The sequence below is a fragment of the Aotus nancymaae genome, unplaced genomic scaffold (genome assembly GCF_030222135.1).
Source record: "Aotus nancymaae isolate 86718 unplaced genomic scaffold, 86718_ANA_hifiasm-v0.15.2.pri h1tg000006l, whole genome shotgun sequence".
Classification (NCBI taxonomy): domain Eukaryota; kingdom Metazoa; phylum Chordata; class Mammalia; order Primates; family Aotidae; genus Aotus; species Aotus nancymaae.
The window spans coordinates 80043367-80070334 of NW_026988417.1; the positions used below are offsets into that span (position 1 = coordinate 80043367).

General features: G+C 39.2%; 1 protein-coding gene across 11 annotated transcripts in view; it reads left to right on the forward strand.

Moving 5' to 3' along the window:
• Positions 1 to 14550, forward strand: part of AFF1 (ALF transcription elongation factor 1) — a 201481-nt gene extending 186931 nt beyond the window's left edge. For 8 of the 11 annotated variants that reach the window (XM_012437714.2, XM_012437709.2, XM_012437712.2 and 5 more), the window contains 5 exons: positions 2990 to 3126; positions 4032 to 4103; positions 4518 to 4655; positions 6654 to 6880; positions 7760 to 14550. In XM_012437714.2, the coding sequence (XP_012293137.1) occupies positions 2990 to 3126; positions 4032 to 4103; positions 4518 to 4655; positions 6654 to 6880; positions 7760 to 7881 (696 nt within the window). In that variant the 3' untranslated portion in view covers positions 7882 to 14550. The remainder of the gene's footprint in view (positions 1 to 2989; positions 3127 to 4031; positions 4104 to 4517; positions 4656 to 6653; positions 6881 to 7759) is intronic. The other 3 variants (XM_012437711.2, XM_012437715.2, XM_064368993.1) reach the window with 1 other exon arrangement.
• The last annotated feature ends 12418 nt before the right edge of the window (positions 14551 to 26968 follow it).

A 26968-nucleotide genomic window follows, 5' to 3' on the forward strand; every position in this document is an offset into this window, starting at 1 on the left:
CACAAGTGCGAAAATGCAAAAACCTTGCTGGAAAGCCATCTGTTGAACTTTGTTACACAGAGGAAGGGCATGAGTTGCCTTTTTTGATCCACACGCAAACCTAACCACACATTTCAGAGACCCACAGGGGTCTGAATCAGATTGATTCGTGGTGCTTGCAAGATCCTGGCCTGGTCCTCTTCAACCCTAATCTGTAGACCTGTATGTCTTCTGAGACCCATTCACCATTTCATGCTGAATTCTGCAAGACAGTTAAAGACAAACCTCTCTAGCCCTATGCCCTATACACTTAGGTGACCTAGGTCAGATTAAGAATCTGAGATTGTGCCAAGCAGTGGTTTCAGCAGCTTCCAATTTTCCAAGATTGTTACTGGAACTGTATGAATCTTTGGAGTTTTGGAAAGAGTACATATTTTTAGCACTGTCAGCCAGTTATTTGAAACTTATTTTGACATTGGATACTTTGAGTACTAGATTCCTCATTATTCAAGGGAGTAATATTCATACTCTGGGGAACTTTGTTTTTAATTTATTCATATGCATATCTTCTTTCTCCTTACCTAAGGTGACTGTACATCCCAGAATGCCAGGATAGTCCTGGTTTATGCCTGTTTCATCCCAGTTTGATAAATAATTATATCCTGTTTCACTTTTAAAGTATGCCAATTTGGACAATAAGCCCCTATGGCTACCCACTCAATAATATTCTCCCTTAATTATATAATGTCTGAAAGATGTGCATTCCAGGTAGTTATGTACCCAGCTGAGTAGAAAGGGGTATGTTACTTCTCCACATTATCTTCAACTGATGAGTAGGGAAACTACTTTAACAGTGTTTCAGGAGATACATGGAGTCACAGAAATATGGACATTATTAGCTTTAGGATACACTTATCTCAAGGAAATGGATATTGACGAATTGCTGTGTGATACTGTAGTTTAGTTTATTTCTAGCCTAAGGCCAATATTAATTTTGGAAATCCCATGAAAGAGATGGTGTTGAATAAGTGTATTTGGAGAATTCAGTTCCCATCAGTGAAGCAAACCAGTCATGCCAAATACTGCTGATTAATTAGGGAATACTCATTTGATTTTTGTTCTGTCACTCATCTGAGTCTGGGTTCCCTGGAAAAAGTATTTTTAATTAAGTTACTTCTTATTTAGATTTTTTAAAATTTTTTTATTATTATTATGTTTTAAAGACGTGGTTTCACCATGTTGGTTGGTCAAGCTGATCTTGAACTCCCGACCTCAGGTGATCTGCCCGCCTTGGCCTCCACAAAGTGCTTGGATTACAGGTGTGAGCCACTATGCCCAGCCTATTTTATTTATTTTTAGAACAGAGTCTCGCTCTGTTGCCCAGGCTGGAGTGCAGGGCCCAATCTCAGCTCACTGCAACCTCCACCTCCTGGGTTCAAGCGATTCTTCTGCCTCAGCCTCCTGAGTAGCTGGGACTACAGGCGCTCGCCACCATGCCCCGCTAATTTTTGTATTTTTAATAGAGACGGGGTTTCACCATGTTGGTCAGGCTGGTCTTGAACTCCAGACCTCATGGTCCACCTGCCTCAGCCTCCCAAAGTGCTGGGATTACAAGTGTGAGCCACCCTGCCTGGTCTTAAGTTACTTTTTAAAAATAAAATATTTTAGAATTGAATCTTCTGAAATATACATGTACACATGTGTATAGCAGCCTAGTTGGTTCTGCTACTGGTAAAATATGAGAACAGTATGCCCTGAAGTAATTCTGCTGTCCCCTCACTGGGAGAAGCATTTCCGCCCCCTGTGGGGAGTGCAACAGCATGTCTCGGTAGCATAGCGGCCCATACCCTTCTCATTGCCAGTGTGTCTCCAGCTCCTTATATTCCACTTCTATCTTTACTATTTTCTTTTCTTTTTTTTTTTTTTTAAGACAGAGTCTCGCTCTGTCACCCAGGCTGGAGTGCAGTGGCACGATCTCGGCTCACTGTAACCTCCGCCTCCCATGTTCAAGCAATTCTCCTGCCTCAGCCTCCCAAGTAGCTGGGATTACAGGCCTGTCACCACGCCTGGCTAATTTTTGTATTTTCAGTAAAAAAGGAGTTTTGCTGTGTTGGCCAGGCCGGTCTCAAACTCCTGGCCTCAAGTGATCCACCCGCCTCGGCCTCCCAAAGTGCTGGAGGATTACAGGCGTGAGCCACCATGCCCAGCCCCTATTTTCATTCTTTCTTTTTGAACATATCAAATACAAAGCAGAAATTAAAGCAATAATCAGTTGCTCTCAGTGTGCGGTACATACGCCATGTGTAGAGAGAAAGTTGCATCACACTCACCAGCTGCATTTGCCTTATGCCACTTAGAAGGGTACTGTGTGACAAAGTGTGTATTCAGGTATAGGGTGACCACCAGTATCTGATTTTGTTCATATTTCTACATTCCCTCTAAGGGACTCTGAAATGTGAGCCCTGTTGGCCTGGGGGGATAGCTTTGTGCTGTGGTCAAAGGAGGTGATGTCAAAGGAGATTAATCTGTTGGGCTGTAAAATGCGTAAAACAATTATTGTTAGCTGTTATATCTAAGATGCTTATAAACCATGATGAGTGTTTTCTACTTTTTAATAAACTTCACACACAAAGAAATATGTGTATGCATTACTCTAGATGTGAAGAATAATTTGTTTCTCAAGAAAGTTATAGAATGAGTAATTGGACACTGATAACAAGGAGACTATGTACTAACTGCCTTAGTTTGGATATGTGCTTTCATAAGGCTTTGAGAGCATGGTCTTAATATGGGATTGTTTTTGTTTTCCTAATGAATTTTTGCTAAAAGAGTTTTCAGCAGGTCACAGCTGACAGGCTTTGGTTATCATTTTTAGTTCATTCATCCTCACACTTCTCCTCAGCCATAATTAAACTAAGACAGTGGAGGAAAGTCACACTAAAGAATGTGGGTGAGAAACTAAATAAAGGTTTGTCTTCAGCCTAACAATGACCACGTTCTTCTCCTGCAGACGGACAAGGTTGGAAAGGCTTTTAAGTACCTGGAAGCCGTCTTGTCCTTGATTGAGTGTGGAATTGCCATGGAGTCTGAAAGCCAGGCATCCAAGTCAGCTTACTCTGTCTACTCAGAAACTGTAGACCTCATTAAGTAAGTGCCAAGTCATTGTGCTTTCCTCTTAAGTACTTTTTTTTTTTTTTTTTTTTTGAGACAAGACTCTCACTCTGCTTCCCAGGCTGGAGTGAAATGGCACGATCTCGGCTCACTGCAACCTCGGCCTCCTGAGTTCAAGCAGTTCCCCTGCCTCGGCCTCCTGAGTAGCTGGGATTACAGGTGCCTGCCACCACGCCCGGCTGATTTTTGTATTTTTAATAGAGACAGGGTTTCACCATGTTGCCCAGTGTGGTCTCTATCTGTTGACCTTGTGATCCTCCCGCATTGACCTCCCAAAGTGCTGGGATTACAGGTGTGAGCCACCACGCCCGGCCCCTCTTGAGTACTTTTCTTTCCTCACCTTTATTGTTTTAATCCATTTGAACCTTAGTGTGAAGATGGCTCAATAAAGGGGAGCCTTTAAAAAGTTACTGGTCCAAGCCTTAAAAAAGTTACTTGTTCTAAACTAAAATTGTGTTCTAGATGAAGTGCTAGCACAGAGTAACTGGGTCCAACTACATCGTTTTGCTATGTTAACCAAGAAGTGCCAGAGCTTTCAGAGAGAGGTTGGTTTTTCCAGTTGAGCTTTCTTATCAGATGACCTCGCCTCTCAGTTGAAGCCACTACTTTGTTTACTTACCTACATTTCAACAGGGACTCAGTAAGGACACAGCCTCACTTGGTTTCAAGAGGTAGACAAGCCACAGAAGAGACATTTCCTCCCTCATTTTCTCAATGGCCTGGATAGTTGCTCTAAAATCTTGGTTTTTTAAACATGTTTTTCTTGTGATGCTCTCATCTCTTTACATCTTCAGGAAAAGTCAGTATAAAATGGAAACAAGCACAATAAGTTGTGATGTGTCTGCCTTTGTTTAAAACCTGATGCACTTATTTTCCTATAGATGCATAATGTCATTAAAATCCTTCTCAGATGTCACAGCGCCAACACAAGAGAAAATATTTGCTGTTTTATGGTATGTATTTTCCTTTGTCTAAATAGTACCAAATTTGTTTTTGCATCTGTTGATGTTAGAAAAAGACTTCGAAATTTGTTTTCTTAATGTGAAAATTATAAAAAGCAAGTCAGTACTTTGGTCAAAGGGTTAATTCCCCACTGAGAGTTAATTATTACAAAATGGTGTCTGCTGCTGTTTGTCTGACGGCTTGGCAAATGCTTTGGTCCTGTGATATAAATTATATGCTTGTGTTTTCCGCCAGCATTTACTTTTGGGATAGTATGAACAAAGCAGTAAGATTTTTTACATACTAACACATCGGTGAGGAAAAACCAGTGTGTTCCTTAGGCTATAAAAAGTTAGATGGCTGCTTTTCTGTGGTATGATAGTCATGTGCACAGGGTAATATTTTACTTCTGCTTTTGTTCATAGCATGCGTTGCCAGTCCATTTTGAATATGGCGATGTTTCGTTGTAAAAAAGACATAGCAATAAAGTATTCTCGTACTCTTAATAAACACTTCGAGAGTTCTTCCAAAGTCGCCCAGGCACCTTCTCCATGCATTGCAAGGTAACTCTAAGTCTAATATAAATAATTTCCAAAATAGTCATTTCTTTATTCTTGCTTTTTCAACACATATGCTTATATATGTGACTTTGCCTTTTCAAAAACCATTGGCTTCATCTGTGTGCTGATTGCTCCTAAACTTAAATTATTAGCGTATTTCTGCCTTTTTGAGAAACAGTTATAAATCAAAGTTTTTGCTGAATGGAAAAGATAAAAAGGTAATTGCAAAGAATATAGAATTGAAATTTTTTGAGCTTTGAGGATTTTTTTTTTCTTTTGAGAGAGTCTTGTTTTGTCGCCCAGGCTGGAGTGCAGTGCTGCCGTCTTGGCTCATTGCAACCTCCACCTCCCGGGTTCAACTGATTCTCCTGCCTCAGCTTCCTGAGTATCTAGGATTACAGGCATGTGCCACCATGTCCAGCTAATTTTTGTATTTTTAGTAGAGACAAGGTTTCACCATGTTGGCCAGGCTGGTCTCGAACTCCTGACCTCAAGTGATCCACCTGCCTCAGCCTCCTAAATTGCTGGGATGCCACAGGCATGAACCACTGTGACCGGCCGAGCTTTGAGGAGGATCTTTAGATAAACCTCAGAACACAAAACAAGAGGCAGAGGCAAGAGAACCAGAACTAGAGCCAGAGTTCTTTCTCTTTCTATATGTATGGCATAGCTTCTTGGCATTTCAGTAAACAAGAAACTTCAGAGCCATATGCCTTTCATCTTCTCCAGGATCCACACCAGTGACACTAATAGTGAAAATGATTATCTTTTGCAAAATTATTTTCCCCACTTTGTGAACTAAAATTGTTTATGTATGTTGTAAGTTATTAGAAAAAAAAGAATCCTGTGCAAGTGTTTTTAAAATGAAGTTGGAATTTTCTTCTCTGTAGTCCTTGCCTAGTATTTTTTAATTTGGTCATACTCCTTGTGAAGTTCCTAGTTCTGATAAGCTTTGCTATTTTAAGAATATCACTTACACGACTGCCCTATTTCTAGCACATTCAAAAGAAGAGACTCCCATATGGCCTCTCTTAAAAAAGAAAGTCCTGATTAAGAAGCAACTTCTTATTACCTCTGAAGATTTTCATGGCTGCTGCATCTGAGATGTTATTCTAAGCTAATAGGTTGTCAGTCACATTTTTTTTAGATAACTCCTTCAGTCATTTGTCCATCCAGTATATACTGAGCACCTTGTTTATACCAAGCCTTGTTTTAGGTTCTGGGGATACAGCAGAAAGAACTGTTGCCCTCATGGAGCTTTCACTCTACTCCTTGCTAAGTCTGTGCAGCCCAAAGGGCAGGTGTAACATCATGAGGCTGTTGCTGCTGAGCCATCTTTCCATTTAATCCACATTGAGTCACATGTTAACTTGCAGGTCCAGATATTCAGCCAAGAATGGAGTAAAGAAGAGATCGAGTCTTCTGATGCATGATACTTATATTAGTTCATTCACTGGTTCAGCAAGTATTTATCAGGAGCCTACTTTTAGCACCAATAGTGCTAAGTGCTAGTAATGCAAAGATGAATAAGACATAATTTTTGCTGTGGTTCAGGAAAAGGAATAAACAGTAGATACATGCAAGAAAAGAGAGATGTTCAAGTGCTGGTGTACTCAGGGTATCCACAGTGTCTTAAAGAATGCATGGTGCAGAGCAGGTGCTCATTAGTGTTTACTGAGTGGATGAAAGGATGAAGTACAGGTGCGTGCACACACGTACGTACACACATATGCATACGTCACATACGTATGGTATTGTCTTGCCAGGAGATTCCAGGCAGAGGATGTAGACTATGCAAATGGCATGGGAAAGCATATTTGGAATACAGATCAGCCCAGCAGGGTGTCTTGTTGACCTTGTAGGAGTGACTTTAGCAGTGGTTATCACTTTTGCAGGTGTGTAGTGAAACTTTATGTCTTGAACTGTAGTTCCAGACACGTAAATCTGTGATCCGGGGTCTACTAGTGACTGACCAGTTATCTCTTCTCTTCCACCTCCCAGAAGCACAGGCACACCATCCCCTCTTTCCCCAATGCCTTCTCCTGCCAGCTCCGTAGGGTCCCAGTCGAGTGCTGGCAGTGTGGGGAGCAGTGGTGGGATGGCTGCCACCATCAGCACCCCAGTCACCATCCAGAATATGACATCTTCCTACGTCACCATCACGTCCCATGTCCTTACCGCCTTTGACCTTTGGGAACAGGCGGAAGCCCTCACAAGGAAGAATAAAGGTAAATCAATGGCTTTGTGGTGGTAGTTACTGGGGTATGGGGATTGGGAGGAAATAACATGGGCTTATATTTTAAGTTCAGTTCCTTGGAGAGAAGGAAATATGTAGCTGTTTTACTTTAATCATATTTTCTCCATTCTACCTCATAACCTAGTTGCAATTATTCCTTGAGCTTTGTGGCATGAAGCTGAATTTCTGTGGCTAGTTCTTAGCAAAACCAAAATAGAAGTGGCTGTAGCACCTTGCTTCTTCTGAAATTCTGCTGTCATTATTTCAGCCTGAACTGAAATGCTTAGCTGAAAGGCAAGGCAAATGAAGAAGAGGAGTCACTGGCTGTTCCTAGGCTCAGCACATTGAGATATGAAGTAGCATAACCCAAATGCTGAGATTATTATTTGTTTTCAGTATGTCTTAAGAAAGATAGTAGCTACAGTATGAGACATACAGCATAGTAAACATTCTTGAGGGCTGTTTGGGGAAGAAGACCTTTGGAGAAATGAAAGGTTTAGGAGAGTTGGAGCCAGCTGGCTGTAACCACTTACTTCCCAAAGCCTCTTAGGGCCTTACCTGTCTTATCAAGCTAATAATGCTTTTAACATTTTTTTTGTTGTTGTTGTTAATGCATCCTGTGAGGCAAGGTATAAATTTGGTGTTTTCCAAGTGCCAGCCATTGTGCTAAGAATTATGGATTGAGCTCTAAAGCAAACCTGGTTTGTAGTCTAGTGGAGAATTAGCAAGCGATTACAGTAGACTGATTTTTTTGCTGTGATAAAGTGCAGAATATTGTGGGGACGTACCTTCTGGAACCTTAAATTTTTGTTTCCATTTTAATTTTTGTGTGTGCTTGTGTGTTTACTTGGTTTTTGTTTTATTTTTGCAGAATTCTTTGCTCAGCTCAGCACAAATATGTGCACCTTGGCCCTCAACAGCAGTTTGGTGGACCTGGTGCGCTATACACGACAGGGTTTTCAGCAGCTACAAGAATTAACCAAAACACCTTAACGGAGCCCCAGGTTGATTCAATGCCTTGGGAACTATTTTTGCACATTGGAAGCCTCAGAAACAGTCCAGACATTTGTCTCATCAGGACACCAAACTCTAAAACAGAAGCACCATGAGATGGCCAGGACATTTGTCCACTTAAACTCTCAACAACTGTGTGATCATTGGTTGGACATATGGTTATGCAGAAGCAGAGATGAGGAGGCTGGCTCCAGGGATGATCTTGCCCTTCCTAACTAAAGGACAGAAGTGCAATGTAGCTTAAATGGGTGTATGAATGGTCTAGAAACATTTCTGTTTGTTTTTTTTTAAACCAGTAGGATCCAAGTTGCAAATGAAATGAGGAGAAGCAGTTTCAACTCTGAAAGCGAATTCACATCATCTCAGTAGCCACACTAGTCCATTCCCAGAAGGAAAATTTTTTTTAACAATGACTTTTGGTGGAGGGTTTTGTGGATGATTTCTTTTTCTTTTAAGTTTTGGGAGAAATGTTTGTTCAATAACTTCGAATGGCCATCTGACAACCATAAGATGTGAAGGACTCCACTGTGCCCCTTTCTGGCAATGAACAGTGGCTTGATAATACCAAGTATTGTAATTTATAAAATTGAAGGCAACCCCCGCTCCCGCCGCCCCACATCCCCCCATTGCCTAGAGTGCTGCACGTTCACCCCAGCTCCGACTTCTCTGTTTCTGTGCTGAAAGTCAGCCCACATCAGAGCGGCGAGGAGGAGCCACAGCACGTGGGGTGCTGCCTCGTGGTCTGCATGGGAGGACGTGGCGCTGCCGTTTCCCACCCCTGCTTCAGCAAAAGGGACTCTAACAGGGCAGTCACTGTTGACTCTATTGAATTTCCTACCTTGGGGAAGAAGGGAACCAACATTTATACCTGACCATAAAGTTTTAAGTAGAGCTGGAATTTGAGGTGCTGATCTGTGGTCTACAGTTATGTGGTACTCATGTTGTCCAACCAACTCAGAGTTTCATCAGTGAACAAGAAAAATGAAATCTTCTTAGAGAGGCTATATTTTTCTGCTACAAATTATTTTATATTTATAGCAAAACTAGACTTTCAGAGTCCTTGACTGTCTAGGGGAAGTTAACTGCCTAAGAAGATGTAGAGATTTTGGGGTGGTTAATTAGACTTTTGAAAAAATCGTCACCACATGCCTTCACTCCAGAGTGTTCTCAGCTAGATTTGATTTGGTTGAGGAGGAACTGTGGCCCTTCGCAAGTTATTGCCATAGTGTATACATTAAACCAAGTCCATTTCGAATGACCTAAAATAGTCAGAAATCCCATGTGCCCATAAGCACAGACTTCCTTTTTCATTCAAACTTTGAAGGTTATCATTGGAAACATTATTTTGAGTGCAGTGTTTTTAAAAGCCAATTCTTTTTTATCCCTTTTAGAGGTAGAATTCGCACATGTATTACAATTGAGGAGTGTCATCTCTGTAACTAGCTTTTCTCCACCTTTGCCCCATTCTGCCCCCTACATGTTTCCTACCAGGCATGTTTCCCATTTTCATATTGGTGGAGGAGGGAGAACCATCTTTATTTATAATGAAGACCTCTAAGATTCCTATGATGAATGCAGGAACTCTCTTGGTAGTTTGTAAATATACAAAGGGATATTTGTTTCGAGGGACGGGAGCAATGCTTATCTCACAGTATGAGTGGTCTGTGTGAGGCTGTTCCTTCAGTTTCTTCTCCAGACTGTTCTTTAGTTATCACTAAGTCAGGGGTCTGGTGCCTCATGTTTAGGTGAAAGCCAGAGAATGACAGCTGTAGCAATATCTGAGCATAAGACCTTGATGTATGATTCCTGATGACCGGTTTCATTTATTCATGTTCTAAAGCAAAGCCCCGATCCTTTTTAAACTACTAGTTTAAAAAACCTGTGTTAAATGAACAGTAATTTCCTGGTAGGTTTTGTGTGTTTGTAGCATTGTGTGTCCATCTCTTATATGTAAGGGACAAGGCACCAGAATCAGGCTTTATTTTGATGTTGAAGATGTTATTTAACATGTTTCTTTTTTCCTTAATCCCTTAGCCATGCCCTCCCCTTTTGCCCCATCATTCCCTAGGACAAGCCACCTGTCAGTTGTGAAGGGTTGTGTTCTTTATGGCAGGTTCTATCTAGTATGCAGAGTGTGCCAGAGCATGTGCGTGTTCTGTTGGCAAGCCACAGTGCTCCCTCGACTGAAGACATTTCCAAGTAGATTTCTCAGCCAGCTCTAAAACAGATTGCTTTTTCAGTGGCCTTACGCTTTGTGGATTTTTTTTTTTTTTTCTGAACTTGATATAAAGATTTTATTTGTCCCTTGAAAAAGTAACAAATGTGCATAGATCAATTTGTACTACTTTGGTCATTGGATATTTCTGATCCTCATTGCATTGTACCTAAAAGAGAATAACTAATGGTAACCTTTTTAATAGAGTATGTGAAAGGTAGTGGCTGATGAATCCTTAATGTTCATAGGGTCTTTTTCCTGTTACAATTATGTAGAAGTCTAAAGGATTTTAAAAATCATTTGCACTTTTTCACTGCATGCTTACGATTCCCAAAGGCAGAATCTGTACTGAGGTAGATCATTTGAAAGGGCTAGATTATAAAACTAAGCCTTTGAATATGCGAAGTTCTTATAACAATAATAGTACACACTTCACAGTAAGACAAATGCAAAGCATCTTAAGGAGTGAAAACAGAGTGTAAATCTTGCCTTTGGCACTACAGGGGTGTGTGTGTGTGTGTGTGTGAGTGAGTGTGAGTGTATGTTTGTATGTGTCTTTAGTAGAAAATGGAAGAACACTGTTTTATTTTTTTAAGTGTTGAATGTTTCTGTCCTTTCTGTGAATTACTGAACTTAAGAGCCCTGCTAAATAATGGAAAAACACTTTACTAAAATTTACCAAATTATACTGGGTTTGGATTGTGAAAACATTGGCCGCCTAGTAGCAGTGGTGAGGAGTGGGAGGGTCTAGCAAGCATTTATCAGAAATAGAATCACATTAGGAGGAGAATTTGTCCGATATTATGATTTGATCACAATACTGAATGGGAAAAGCATCTGATATTTTGTAACAAAAGGACCTTTATATTACATATCTATTTGGACCAACACGTATAGCTATTTCCCCTAGGCAAATTGGACCACACTTATTTCCCTTGTCCTGTATCCTTTAATATCAGATCTCAGGATATTTAGAAAGCTAAAGCCCCCTACCCCTTTCTGGCTGAAAACTTGCCTTATTTGGTACCTTACACGTTAATGTTACTAGCATCAGGAGCTTACTGTTTTATTATGATTCCTCTTCAATAATTTTTAGAAGCAAAAAGAAAACCACTGTGTCCTCCACAATTAACAAAACTGTTATCTCTGATATACAAAGGGACACATACACTTAAACAGAAGCAGCAGCTGATAGAATTGTGCCTTTGACTGGATCTGGTTTTGAAATACTGCTGTTAGTTTCTTGCCATGGCTTCAAGGGATGTTACATGGCTCCTGCACCTTTTACTCCTCTGCTTTATGAAGTTTGAGTTGTATTTGTGCATCTTAAGGTAGATTAAATAAGGCTTGAGGCTGGGCTTTTTTTTTTTTTTTTTTAATGTACTTTTAAAAAATCTGCTTGTTTCCTACCACAGATTTTTTCCAAACACTACAAGAAAACTTCTAAAACTTTGCCATTTCATCTATTTACACTCATTGCCACTGACTAGCAGTATTTAAATCTTGCAAGAATATTTTGTGCTTCCTTTAGAAACACAAGAGTATGGATTTTTCTCACTGAAAAGTGAGAGTTACACATTGCAGCCATGGAGGGATGCTAGGATTCATTATGGCAGTACCTTTTTTTCTCCTCCTGTTCTTGAGCTGGTTGCCTCTTTTGTTTTGGGTCTCACTTAGAATTAATGGATGTAAGGTATTTTGTGTCATTGTGCTGGAAGGAGGTGTAATGGCAGAATGGCATAGTGTTGGGGGTTTTCCTCCAAACATTGCAAGTGGTATCGCCACCATGTGAACCTCAAATATGCAATCCAGTTGTGTTGGTTTCTCGCTGACTTAGAGTGTATATCTCTTCATGAATTGTGAGCACTGACCATGTTCTTTAGTTCTTATTTATGGTGAGTTGACAAGTACCAACTATTGCCTTTCTTTAGGTGGCTATAAATTTCTTTTTGTCGGGGAAAATCACACTATATTCTGTTCCATTGAGCGTCAGAGATCAGCAGGCACTGTGCTGGGTAGAGAAGTGCCTATACTCTGCCACCTAAGAGGGCAGGAGGGAAATCCTACAGCTCCTGTGAGCCCATATATTAATTATATCAGCCTGGGGAGGACAAGGGAATAAGACCACTTAGTGAGGCTGGCCAAGCTGCACTGGTCGGACCAGGCAGTGGCTGACCTAAGGAAGACAACTTGCTTTGCTTAAAAGTCAGTGTTTAAGCAATGCTTAACACAGGCAGTATTAACTTCACCTTTTGTTCAGGCCATCAACATGTATTGTTAAAATTACTGCACATCCCCCCTCAAATATCAAGTATACACTGTTCATGTTGGGGTGTGTGTGTGTGTATGTACGCATGTGTCCCAAATCTTGTTTTAATTTTTTTTTTTTCTGAATGTGATCATGTTTTGGATGATACCTGAGCAGGGTTGCCTTTTTTTTATTTATTACCATTATATATTATATTATATTATATATTTTTTGCTTTCTTATAACTTTGGAGGAAAGTCAAATCTTGGTATTATTAGAACTGTTTTAAAAAGGAGTAAATTGTCCAGTTGATAAATGAAAATCACTGGTCTATCTTTAAAATAATGAGTTTTTCTTTAATTACTGTGGAATAATGTGCCAGCTATCGTCAACACAATGATTTTGTACATAGAGTAGGGAAGCAGTGATGCTCTCAGTGGGAAGATGTGCAACACAAATTAAGGGGAACTCCATGTATTTTACCTACTTCAGCAATGGAACTGCAACTTGGGGCTTTGTGAATAAAATTTAGCTGCCTTGTATAGTCATTTAAAAGAGAATATGTGATCTGTGAGAGAATTATAGTTTTTTTAGAAGAAAAATATGCAAAAGATCTTTCCAAAGACAATGTGCCACAGATCTTTTGTTCTCTGTAATGAGGATTAATTGCTGTTTAAACAAAAATGTAATTCATCTTTAAATTCTTTCCTTTTCATAAGAGGATCAAGCTGTAAAAAAATAAAATAAAAATTTCGAGAAATCATTGTGGTTGAATCCATGCTTTCCCTTTACCTGAATACAGTAATTCTTATTACTGTTATCTATAGCCAAGGAGTTTCACCTTAACAGTATGCCTTTATTCACAATATTTATTGCTGAAATGGAGAAAGAACTGTGTTCGGAAGGCAGCTTATCCTTCTGTTCAGTTTATCTCTTAAGATCATAATCAGATACAAACTGGCCTAACATCACCTGTATGGCTTCTTATCCTAACATCAACTGGAGCACGTAGCAGTGACCAAATTTGCCTATTTCCAAATTTGCTGGGTAGGCAGGTTTGTAGAAGGTTGATATTGAAAGGAATCTAAAGGTTATCTGGCCTTTTCACCCTTTGCCACCGTTAAAGAAAAAATACTCAGTGATTTCATGAAATTGGAAAGGACCTAGGTGCTGAAACCTGACTTCCTTGTGTTTGAAACTGATTCTCTGGTTTGCTAATTATGTGACTTTTGGTCAAATTATCTAACCTCTCTGCATTTCTCTTTTAGAACTGTTGATAATGGTATCCACCCAGTAAGACTGCAAGGATCACATCAGATGATGTATTGAGAGTGCTTAGCATGGTGTCTTGCATAACGTAATCACTAAGAAACCAGTGGCTATTTCATTACCTCCCCTTACTGCACTGCCATATCCCAACTGCTGACCCTCCAGCTGGAACACTCATTGCCTACCTCTTCTTTTTAAATTTTTTGTCAGTCTCCACTTGTACTAGTCCTAGTGAACAAACATGGACCCAACCCCTATAAATTTAAAGTTGAAAAGTCAACAATAACTGTCGTACAAGGCATGCAATAGCAAGTGTGGGGAAAGGGAGTGTTTTAGATCTGATTGAGAAAAACTACAGGGAAAATAATCTAATTTGAACTAGGGCTTGAAAAATGGGTCTTAGTCATCAAGTTTCTTCTGGGTGTTAACCTTTTTCACAGAAACTTTCCATGTCATATCTTGTATAACTTAAAAATATCAGCCGGGTGTGGTGGCTCACGCCTGTAATCCGAGCACTTCGGGAGGCCGAGGCAGGAGGATCATGAGGTCAGGAGATCAAGACTATTCTGGCTAATACTCTGAAACCCCAGGTGTGGTGGCATGCACCTGTAGTCCCAGCTACTCGGGAGGCAGAGGCAGGAGAATCACTTGAACCCAGGAGGCAGAGGTTGCAGTAAGCCAAGATGGGGCCGCTGCACTCCAGCTGGGTGACAAAGCGAGACTTTGTCTCCAAAGCAGTCCAGGTATGGTTGTGCCAATTTAACCAACTTCCTTTGTTAAACACTGAGATTGTTTCTAATCTGAGGATATTATAAAGAATGTTTCTATGACCATCCCCGGAACAAAATACTTCGGGAAATTTAAATATTTGAATTTGGGATATTTATTTGGAATAAATTCTAAGAAGTGGATTGTATGGTGAAAACATTCATTTTTTTGGGGGGGGGGAAATAAACATGTCCTGAAAAACAGAAGAAATACTATGTTTACTATATATACTATATATACCACCTAGATTCAACAATTAACATTTTACCATACTTTTATGTAAATGTGTAAGTGTGTACACTTATGCTGAACAGTGAGTTGAAGACATATTTCACCCCTCAAAGTTTCAGCATGCATCTGTCAGGACACTTTCCAATGTAGTCACAATACCATTACAGCATCTAAAGACATTTCTGAATGCTTAATGTTCAGTCCATATTCAGATTTCTGCAGTTGCCTTCAAACTTACAGCTTTTTTTGAACATGGCTTCAACTGCTTCATGCATTACTTTAGTGGTTATATCTCTTTAGTCTTGAGAACAATCCTTCTTTCACCTACCCCAAACTTTTTTTTGAGACAGGCTGTCACCCAGGCTGGAGTGCAGTGACACAATCACAGCTCACTCTAGCACTCATCAATCCTCCCACCTCAGCCTCCTGAGTAGTGGGGACTACAGGCACATGTCATCACGCCCAGCTAATATTTGTGATTTTTATAGAGACAATTTCACCATGTTGCCCAGGTTGGTCTTGAACTCCTGGGCTGAAGTGATCTACCCTGCCTAGGCCTCCCACAATGCTGGGATTACAGGTATGAGCCACCACACCCAGACCCCCTCCCTTTTTAATGTAATGTCCCCCATCCTCGATTTGTCTGTTTCCCCCAAATGTTCATTAATTTGTTCCTCTTTTATATTTTCTATAAACTGGAAGTTCATTCTAGAGGTCTGATTATTTTGGGCAGGAATCCTTCACAGGTGATGCTGTGTGCTTCATACTTGGATTGCATCAGGAGGTAATTAAAATGGTTTTTACTGTGTGATAATAAATTTGAGTCTTTGGTTAAGATACGATCACCAGAACTCTCCTTTATAAATATGAGCTTGTCCCTGTTCCACAACCTTTCACTCAAGTGATATTTTATTACAGCATGCATTGATGATCCTTGCTAAAAAGATGATTACTTCTTTGAGAGTTAAAAAATAGGAAGAATACATTTTACAGACTCTTGTTATTGTCAGATTACCCACAGAAAAGTTTATCACATGTTTTCAGAGTATCTATTTTCCTAATCCTTTACCTAACCTGGGTATTATGTCTGAAAAAGGGGAGGGGGAAAAATCACCAAACTTGATAGGTGGGAAATGGTGTCCCTGGTTTGTGTTTATTTTTTATTGCATGATAGAGTATTTTTCCCTTACGTCAAGCTGCCATTTGCAGTGCATGGGTTATGTGACTAGTACTCTAGACCCAGTTCAAATGCCCATCTTGGTAGATGTGGGGGAAGATGTTTTCACCAGACATAGATTGAGTTCACCACTAGGAAGGCTTCTGTTAATAAAGAAGAGGATGCTTAGCAGTAAAAAAAACAGATGATCCACCAGGCCGAAAAGTGCATCTTTTTCCTTTTGATTTATGTATCTAGAGTATATTAACCTTTTGTTAAGTATTTCTCTCCAAATTAGCTTTTTGATTTTCATTATGCTGGGCTTTAAAAATATATTAAGTAGGTAGACTTCTAGCAATGTCCTTGCAGTTTCTGCTTTTGATGTCTCCAGAAGGTGCATAAAGACTGCTTCCCAGGATGTTGTACAAGTCAGTTTTACTACCACTAAATACTGGGGACTACTCTCTGAGGTTAAAGAGGTAATTTCCCTTTGTGTCTTGTTTTTTTATTAGCAAGTATCTAGGCACTTTTGGAGCCTGCATTATTTGAATAGATGTTGGCTATTTGCCAGGGTTGTTAGGAATGTAAATTGTCACAATCCAGGCTACTTTTAAGTAAGTTATCTAGGTGGGTGCTTAGAACTCTCAAATCCATTCCAAATAACTTTGAAGCCCAATGTGTCTTTACCAGAATATAATCGGAGGTTTATCTGCTGTTACTTTGGAAGTGATTAGATAATTGTACTGTCTAGTCTGTTTTGTCTGAAGGACAGGACTCTTTCAGTGTTTGTGGGTTTCCAGTAGACCACACTCAGCTGAAAGCAAGACTGTACTGAGACACCAAGGCTCTGATAATAAGGGCCTTTGCCCTTCCAACAGACTGGAGGGCGGGCCTTGAAATACTCTTTGAACACACAATTCTATTTTAGCTTTAAAAAGACCGTGTGCCTCCTCTGGGTAAGTGCTTTAAATCACCCTTCTCTATTACGGGGGCCTAGTCCTAACAGCTCATTTACCTTATTTCATGTGTAGGAGGAAGAAACAATTATGGGTTTTGATATCTCCACTGCTAACTATTCCTGTAAATTATCCTCTAAGGAACACCACCACCCCTTCTCAAAAAAAGTTGCATGAACACATATTTTCTTAAGAGTGTTCTCACTATTGGATGTGGAAAACCAGTCGTACTCAACTGAGTAAACTATAGAAAAATGCCTTTAGTTTTCCATCTTTGAACTACAATCTTTGACGAAACTCCTGTGCAGGTATAACTTGGTACCCAGGATTGCAACTGAGGAATTCACAATCTCAAGGGAAGAAGCAGGTGATCCTGGTAGAGTGGTTTTAAAGAGGTTCCTAAGCTTACATATACATGGGAATGTAATTTTTTAAATCCTATTTTTAAGCTGATTTACAAACAGACTAAACAAATTATAGTCAACCCTCCATATCCATAGGTGCTGCATTGGTGGAGTCAACCAAGATAGAAAATATTCAAGGTGAAAAATTCCCACGAAGTTCTGAAAGACAAAATGAATTTGCCGTGTGCCGAGTACTACGTTGCATGAACGTGAATGAAGTGATGTGTACTCATTGTATTGGGTATCAAAAGTAATGTAGATATGGTTTATAGTATATGGGAGGATGTGCACAGGTTATATGCAAATACTATGCCGTTTTATACAAGGGACTTAAGCATCTGTGGATTTTGGTATTTGTGGGGGTCCTGGAACCAACCCTGCAGTGATACCAAGGGACAACTATAGAGAAACACACAGAGCAGAAAGTGAAAGGGCAAGTGTACTTCCTCCCCAGGTTCAACAGCTGGTAAGTTTGTGCATATCTTTCTACAACTTTTTTCTGCATCTTTTTTACACTGTGTATCATCAGTCCTTTTTCAATGTCCAGCATATTTTGGCTACAAAATACCATGTAACTAGATATACCACCATTTATTTAAACATTTTTTTCATTATGGACACAAGTCACTCCTCCTCACATTGTTCTGTGGTTACAAACAATGTATTGAAGAAATTGTAATACACAGCATCTTTGTGCATCTTACAAGTATTTTATAGGATAAATTCCTGAAAGGGAAATGTCTGGGTCAAAGCGTAAGCTGCATTTAAAATTTTTGATACCTTCCCCACCAACTGCAGACAAGCTTACATTTTTGCCAGTTGAGTGCAGTGTGAAAAACAATCTTATGCTACTTCAGTTGCACTTATCTGACAAATGAAGTTAACCATTTTATCACAAGTTTATTGGTCATTTGTGTAACTTTATGGAATGTCTATTCCTGTACTTAGTTCACTTTCTATGAGACTGTCTTTTGCCTACTAGTTTGTAGTGAGAAGGTTGTACAAGGTTGATTGCCTGAAACCGACTGCATGACTCTTCCTGAGTTTGCTCCACTGTCTAAACCTTAGTAGGTATCACCTGTGAGCTGCTTACAACAGTTCCACCTTTACCTCTTTTACAAACCCTACAAGAAAAAATGATCAACCCCTGAGTGAGACTCTGTGTGTCACCAACTCAGGATCTTTGGCATTTGAAGCTCTACTAATCTTTTTACTACTTGTCCAAGCAAATGATATTTATTCTGGATGAAGTGGAAGCTGTTTAACATTGGCAGTTTTGAAACCCACTGCATGAACATGAATTTCATCATGGATTGTCTTTATGGCCCAGAGAGATCAAATCTAAAATTGCTTGTCAAATGTCAGTCCTGAACTTCACTTTAGTCCTATTAGCCTGATATTTGCTTATCTTGAATGAAGTTTAAAAGAAGAGACTGGTTTCTTGTCCTTGTGAAATTTACTCATACCCGATCAATAGTTTCAGTGATTCCTCTGTGTAAAATTACATTCTTCCATATGTGTATAGGCATTAAAGCATAGGTCAGGGTACCCAGCTCCTGGATGACATGTCTCTTCTCTACCCAAGTTACAGGTAACTTCAAACCTTGTGTTTTTCCATTCAACTTGCCATTGTTTCTGCTTTCAGCCATTCCTTTCAGCCATTCCTCTTAACATAGATGTCGCTATCCTAAAGCTAGCACCTGTGGACACATTGTTCAGATTATTTCAAGCTTGAGAGCATAGCATAAGCCGATTTGTCTGTTAGGTCGAAGACAGCACTCCTCTTGTACCTTGTAATGAATTCCCCACAGCAAAAGAGCCAACCAGCATTTTCTCCTTTCGCTCCATCCATGACACATTCCCATCCCTATAGCGCAACACTGACCTAAAAAAGTAAAAATATGGAGAAAGAGTATGTATGAAGCCACATGCACTATGTATTTTCCAATGCTCATATTTTGAAACCTTTCAAATTAGTCATGCTTTACAGATGACATGTGAGCCCAAGATAAGTAGAGTCATCTGTTGGTATCCATGGGGGATTGGATCCTGGATTTTCCACCAAACCAAAATCCATAGATGCTCAAGTCCCTGATATAAAATGGTATAGTATTTGCATATAATCTACACACATCCTCCCCTATACTTTAAATCATCTCTAGATTACTTATAATTCCTAATAAAATGTAAATGCTGTGTAGTAAATTGTTTAGGGAATGACAATATAAAAGTCTGTACCTGTTCAGAACAGATCCTCTTTCGCCACCGCCATGTCCCCAATATTTGCAATCCACAGTGGGTTGAATCTGAATCCATAGATGTAGAACCCATGGACAGAGGGACAACTGTAATCTGTCCATGGTTAGGAAGCTTTGTAAAAGGTGAAGCTCCGATGATGATACAGGTTTGTCTGACTTCAAGTTATAAAGGGGTTTTGCTTGTGAGAATAAACTAGAGAAAATGTGGTTTTACAAACTGCTTTAATGTCATCTGCAGCCAGAGTCTTAACACTGTTACCATTTAACCACTTTTGGATTATATCATAGACAATTAGACTGAGGTTAAAAACTGGATTGTTTTTGTTAGTAGGCCTTAGAGGCTTTATAAAGTGGAGCTTGAGAAAGAAGTCCTAAAAATCTGCAGTCACCAGCAGCTCTTCTAATAACGAGCACAGTGGGGGATCATCCCAACCAAGGCTGCTTTCCATGTTGCCCTGTGGATTTTCTCCATTTACCAGTACTAGCCAAGGCACTTGTGCACCTCTAGTGACAGCTAAAATTCAGTTTTTTTTTTTTTACTTATGTGCATGAGGACATGTATTATTTAATAAATAAAAGTTTAATAAAACACCAGAGTAAATGTTTGTTAGTGTAACAGAATTTTAAAACAAATGAGCACAAAGTAAATGTTGTTTTTAAATCATGAATAATGTAAACTAAGCTTTAAAGGGTAAAATCCCAGGAAATAAGAAATGGTAACTGAAAAAGGCAACAGTATAAATAATTCCCCAGGGTCCTCCAAGTTTGAGAGTATAGAGGCAGAATAAAACTAATTCTGAAGCTAGTGACCCTGAAAACTGAATGCCTTGGCCCCCTCATCTGCCTTACACTGTCCAGCAAAACAGCCAACCAGAAACCAAAATAAAACACATGGCACTGAATAACCATCCTCTACCTTGCCCAAGTTACATGACTGTCGTCTGGTACTATATTTCCTCATCTGTAAGAAAAAAGGAAGGAGTTGAAATATATCCTAAAGTCTATGAGATAAAGATACTGGTAATCAAATATTTCTCTGTTAAACATGGTGTATTAAAATCTAAAGAAGTGATACACAGAACTTATTAAAAGGATCACTGTCCTTCAAAATCATCTTGGTGGTTTCTTCACATTTATTACCACAGTTCAAAATAAATAACAAATTCTTTAAAACTGCCTTCAGAACTAAGTGCAAGCACATGTACACCCTACTTATTTTATGGTTGCTTTTCTGGGAAGAGTTAAACAATACTATCCACATAACTCACTCATCAGCTGTGGCTCCAAAACACAAAAGGACAGAGGATAAAAATGTGTCCCTATTATTTATTAGATAATTTCAGTATCTGCCCAAGTTGTTTTCTTTGGGCAATGATGGCAGCACCATTGGAGTAAGTTGTTTAAAATCTCCACATTAGGCCGGGCGTGGTGGCTCACGCCTGTAATCCCAGCACTTACTTTGGGAGGCCGAGGCGGGTGGTTCACGAGGTCAAAAGATCGAGACCATCCTGGTCAACATGGTGAAACCCCGTCTCTACTAAGAATACAAAAAAAAAAAAAAAATTTAGCCAGGCATATTGGCGCATGCCTGTAGTCCCAGCTACTCAGGAGGCTGAGGCAGGAGAATTGCTTGAACCCGAGAGGCGGAGGTTGCGGTGAGCGGAGATCGCACCATTGCACTCCAGCCTGAGTAACAAGAGCGAAACTCCGTCTCAAAAAAAAGAAAATCTCCACATTAATAAATAATAATTCTTTAAAAAATCAGTATTCCTGGTGTCATTTTATAGGTTCTGATACATATTTAAAAATTAGTTATCATCTTAATCTCAAACATTTCAACTTTCCTTTCTCATATCCAAAGCTTACCCCCTGGACTTGGCTAAATGCTCTCTTATCCTAATCTTTATATCCCCTTGTCCTCCTCTAACTGAATGTGGAGTGGACCATACTTACTAAGGAGTGGAATCACTGTGTATCAAATGTCACATGCACAAATGGCCTCTCCTCCGCCTTACCTCAAATTGACTAAAGCAGTAAGTCAACCATAGATAGTCCCATCCATCAGGCTCTACTATTCTGTGTTCAGGCATAAAATACACACATGTATACAACATATGATTTTATAGACATGTTAGGACAGTAAAATGCATTTGTTAGGTAATCTGGAAATCTAAAGCCTAAGAGCTCAGGGAAATTGCACATATATACACATTCTTTCCACTTTCTAAAAAATAAGTGACATAACCTGTGTGATAGCTTTAAAGCAAAAACTTCTTACATTAAATAATTGTTTGGCTCTACTACCCTAATTTCCTGAAACCACATCTTTTTTTACTTACCAAATAAACATTCCTTAAATAAGTAAGGAACCTGGCCAAGGATTTACTTAGCTCAAACTTTTTTTAAAAAACATGCACAGTGTTCTTTCCTTTCAGTCAGCCCTAGGAGCCTGGGGGCAGCGGAGACCTAGTCTCCTAAAATTTTACAACTCTCCATAGGCATGTTTACAAGGTGTTACCTGAAAATACCAACAAACCACCAGACACTCCATTTGTGTGCAATTCATTAAAAAGAATTTATATTCATTCCACTAGTAAAAATTATTTATTCCTCTGGCTCTGATTTGAAAGGATGTGGTAGGTTTCAGTAAACAATAACCATCTCTGGCCTTTTTTCTCTCCTTTGTAGGCGTTAGCCACTCTACCGGTCTAAACCCTTGTTATACCCAAAGATATTAGTGCATAAAGTAGGTAAGATCTAAAGCACACAAATTTAGTTTTGACTATAATGTACCTCTCAGGATTATGTAAAAGCCACAGCCAACCACCTCAGCTCCTGGGAATTATTAATAGTGGTAATGAGGTAAAACATTTTGAAACTGGACTCATTATGTTAGTGCGCTAAACAATGCAGGCATGCTGTGAAATGAATGTAAATTTTAACAAGCCATTTCTGAGCTTTAGACTTCTCATTAGTGTCCCTTTCCCAAGTGTAATGTGCAGAATGAGCCACTAGAGGGCAACCATTTCCTTTAGGAAAAACACGCAGTTTGAAAGCACTGTACATTCATTTAACCACAATGACCCCGTGTCTTACACCCAGGAGAATGGATATAATAAAAGGAAAAGGCACTTATCAAGTGTTGGAGCAACTGGAAACCTTGTACCTTGCTGGTAGAAGTATATGGTACCGCCACTTTGGATAAGAGTGCAGTTTCCTAAAAAGTTAAAATGTTACAACAAAACCTAGCAAGTCCACGTATATGAAACTACCCAAGATAAATGAAAGCATACGGTCAATTAAGACATGTTCATGAACATTCATGGCATCACAAATGGCCAAAATTGGAAACAATCCAAACCAACATTATTGGTAAATGAATAAACTGTTGTTATATATGCATATGAGGGAATACTATTCAGCTACAAAAATTCTACACCGTGGATGAAGTGAACCTCAAAAATATGCTAAGTGAGAGAAGCCAGATGTAAAAGACAAAATATAGCGTGTGATTCAATTTATATGAAATACCCAGAAAAGACAAATTTATAGACAGAAAGCAGATCAGTGGCTACCTACAGTGAAGAGGGAGGAGTGGGGCGGAGTGGGAACTGACTGCAGAAGGGCTCCTGAGAATTTCAGGGGGATGATGAAAGTGTTCCATATCTGGATTCTTATGATGCTGGTATAATGCCTTAAGTTTACTAAATCACCATGTACATTTACAGTGGGTGAATTTAATATATTTCATACCTCAATAAAGCTAATTCAAAAAACACACTGATTTAGCACTGCATTAGAATAGGTATTGGGAAATGAAACAAGTGAAAAAAAACTAGAGCACTGTGTATTAGAATGTAATGCAAATAGCCACTATGTCATTCAGTCCTGAGCTCTGGTTTTCAGACAGGAAAAAAGTTCACCGTTTGCAAACGGACTAGGGAAATTTTGGAATTTATGGTTAGGTAAGAATTTTATTACTTTTGGCCAAAGGCCATTACATTTGTTACATTAAACAGAAACATCTGTTTAAAAAGGAAGGTTGTAAAAAGTTTCAAGCAAAGAGCAATTATTTTCTGACTCTCCATCAGTACTTTGGAGTCATATTTACGAAGGGATTTATATCAATGTGCTAAGGGTCTGATGTTATATAAAATAACTGATAATGAGATATTTAGGGCAAACAGAGACACTTGAAGGGACAGGCATATCTATACCAAGTAATTTTACATTTCCTGAATTATCCTTTTATAAACTCCTAGTTTAAATTTGCTTAAGTAAATTCAAACTTCAGTAAAGTAAAACTTAAGTAAAACTTCAGGTATAGTAATGTATGGGATCAAAAGGCTCATTCTGGCCTGTAATCCCAGCACTTTGGAAGGCTGAGACAGGAGGATTGCTTGAGCCCAGCAGTTCAATACCAGCCTGGGCAACTTAGCAAGACCTGTCTCTACAAAAATATCAAAATTTGCTGGGCAAAGTGGTACGGGCCTGTAGTGCCTACTAGTCGATAGGCAGAGGTGGGAGAATCGCTTGAGCCCGGGAGGTCAAGCCTGCAGTGAATCATGTTGACGCCACTGCATTCCAACCTGGGCAACAAAGCAAGACCCTGACTCAAAAGGGAAAGCTCTGTTAAGGTCTGTGGCAGCAGTCCCCAGCCTTTTTGGCACCAGGGACCAGTTTTGTGGAAGACAATTTTTCCACGGATGGGGCGGGGGTGGGGATAGGGGGTTTTGAGATGACTATTCCACCTCAGCTCATGAGGCATTAGATTTTCGTAAGGAGCACACAATCTAGATCCCTCACATGCGCAGTTCACAATAAAGTTTGCTCCCCATGAGAATCTAATGCTGCCATTGATCTGACAGGAGGCGGGGCTCAGGCAGTAATGCTCACTGGCCTGCTGCTCACCTCCTGCTGTGCAACCCAGTTCCTAACAGGTCACGGACCAGTATTGGTTTGCAGCCTGGGGGCTGGGGCCCCCTGGTCTATGGAAAGCCTTCAACACATACATTTCAGAGGAGGCCAGTAGTATACAAGAGAAAAATTAGTAAATATCAATTAAGACAAATCTATGTCTTTTCTTCGGCTTTTAGAATAGTAGTGGTTTGTGGGGTTATGAAAGACAAGATCATCTGAAGGGCTCTCCCATTACTATTAGTTCCTAATTCAGTTATAAACAATATAGTTTTAAAAATGCTTTACTGGGCTCTCAAGAAAGCAGGGACACTGAAAGGCCAACATAAGAGATGGAACCTGAGCAGGAGTGGTAACTAAACAGGAAAACCAAAATTGCCCTGAGGACAAATGCCATTGTCAGCACTGGGATTGAGAAACCAAGTTCTGGACCAGAAGCAAGAGGAGGAGCCAAGAAGAAAGCTAAAATGTCCCAGGTCAGTTTTGTTCCCTAGCCTAGAGACACAAATGCGAAACCTCTCTGAAGGAGCACATTCCCAATTAAAGAACCTCTGGATTCTCACAGGTTTAAATTAAGTATACATTTACAAATAAAAATCATCAAACACAGGAAGAATGGCATACCATAAGGAAAAGTTCAACAGAGACAATAAAGAGATTTAGATCCTCAAGGGATTTAAGATATTGGAATTATTGGCTACAGGATATAAAAATAACTATGTATGAAATGCCCAAAGAGGTAAAAAAAGATAGAAACAAAAGAAACTGAGGAAGTCTAGCCAGAGCAATTAGGCAAGAGAAATAAAAGGCTTCCAAACTGTTGCTCTCTGATAAGAATATAATCTTACATCTAGAAAAGCCTCGACTCCACCAAAAAACTCTTAGATTTGGTAAATGAATTCAATAAAGTTGCAGGACACAGAGTTAACATATAAAAATCAGTATTTCTATACACCAACAATGAACTAGTGGAAAAAGAAATGAAGAAAGCAATCCTATTTACAATAGCTCCCCACAAAAATAAAATACACAGGAATAAATTTAACTGAGGAGGTGAAAGATGTCCATAGGAAAACTGTAAAACACTGATGAAAGAAACTGAAGAGGTCATAAATAAATGGAAAGACATTCCATGTTTATGAATTGGAAAAATTACTATTGTGAAAATGACCGTAATTTCAAAAACAATCTACAAATTCAGTGCAATCCCTATAAAAATACCAGTGTCAGTCTTCACAGAAATAGAAAAAAATAATCTTAAAACACACATGAAAATACAAAAGACTCTGAATAGTCCAAGCAATCCTGAGCAAAAAGAATAATGCTGGAGGGATCATACTACCTGACTTCAAAAGATACTATAAAGCTATAGAAACCCCAACAGCGTGGTACTGGCATAATAACAGACACACAGACAAATGGAACAGAGAAAAGAACCTATAAATAAATCCATATATTTATAGTCAACTAATTTTCAACAAAGTGCCAAGCACATTCAGTGAGGAACAGACAGTCTCTTCAATAAATGGTGCTGGAAAAACTGGATATCCATATGCAGAAGAATGAAACTAGACCCTTATCTCTTACCATACACAAAAAGCAAATCAAAATGGAGTAAAGACTTAAATGTACACTTGAAACTATGAAACTACTAAAAAAAAAAAAAATTGGGGAAATACTTAAGGACACTGTTGTGGTCAAAGATTTTTTGGGTAGGACTTCAAAAGCACCAGAAACAAATAGACAAATGGAATTGCTTTAAGCTAAAAAGCTTCTGCACAGCAAAGGAAACAATCAATTGAATGAGGAGACAACACAGAATGGGAGAAATATGTGCAATCTCTCCAACTGACAAGGGATGAATATCCAGAATACACAAGAAATTCAAACAACTCAATAGCAAAACAAAAAACAAAACTCAGGTTTTATGGGACAATATAGGAAAAAAACACACACACAAATAATCCACTATAAAAATGGGCAAATGATCTGAATAGACAGTTCTCGAAAGACACACAAATTGCCAGCAGGTATATGAAAAAATGCTCTACATCACCAATCAGAGAAATACAAATCAAAACCACCACAATATCTTTCTCCAGTCAGAATGGCTACTAAGATTAAAAATAACAGATACTGGCAAGGACGTTGAGAAAAAGAAACTCATATATTGTTGGTGGGAATGTAAACTGGTATAGTCACTATGGAAAACAGTATGGCAAGTTCCCAAAGAATTCAAAACAGAAGTACCAATAGATCCAGCAATCTCAGTACTGGGTATCCATCCAAAGGAAAAGAAATCAATACATCAGAGGGATACCTGCACTTGCATGTTTACTGCAGCACTATTTACAACAGTGAAGATATAAAATCAACCTAAGTGTTCAGCAGTAAATGAATGGATAAAGAAAATGTGGCATATATGCACAATGGAACACTATTCAGCCATAAAAAAAGAATGAAATCAGGCCATTTGCAGCAATATAGATGGAACTGGAGGTCATTATGTGAGATGAAATAAGCCAGGCACAAAAGACAAATATCGCATGTTCTTACTTACATGTAGGAGTTAAAAATTTTGATCAAATGGAGGTAGAGAGTGGAAAAATAGAGACTGGGAAGAGTGAGGGTAGGGGAGGGGGAA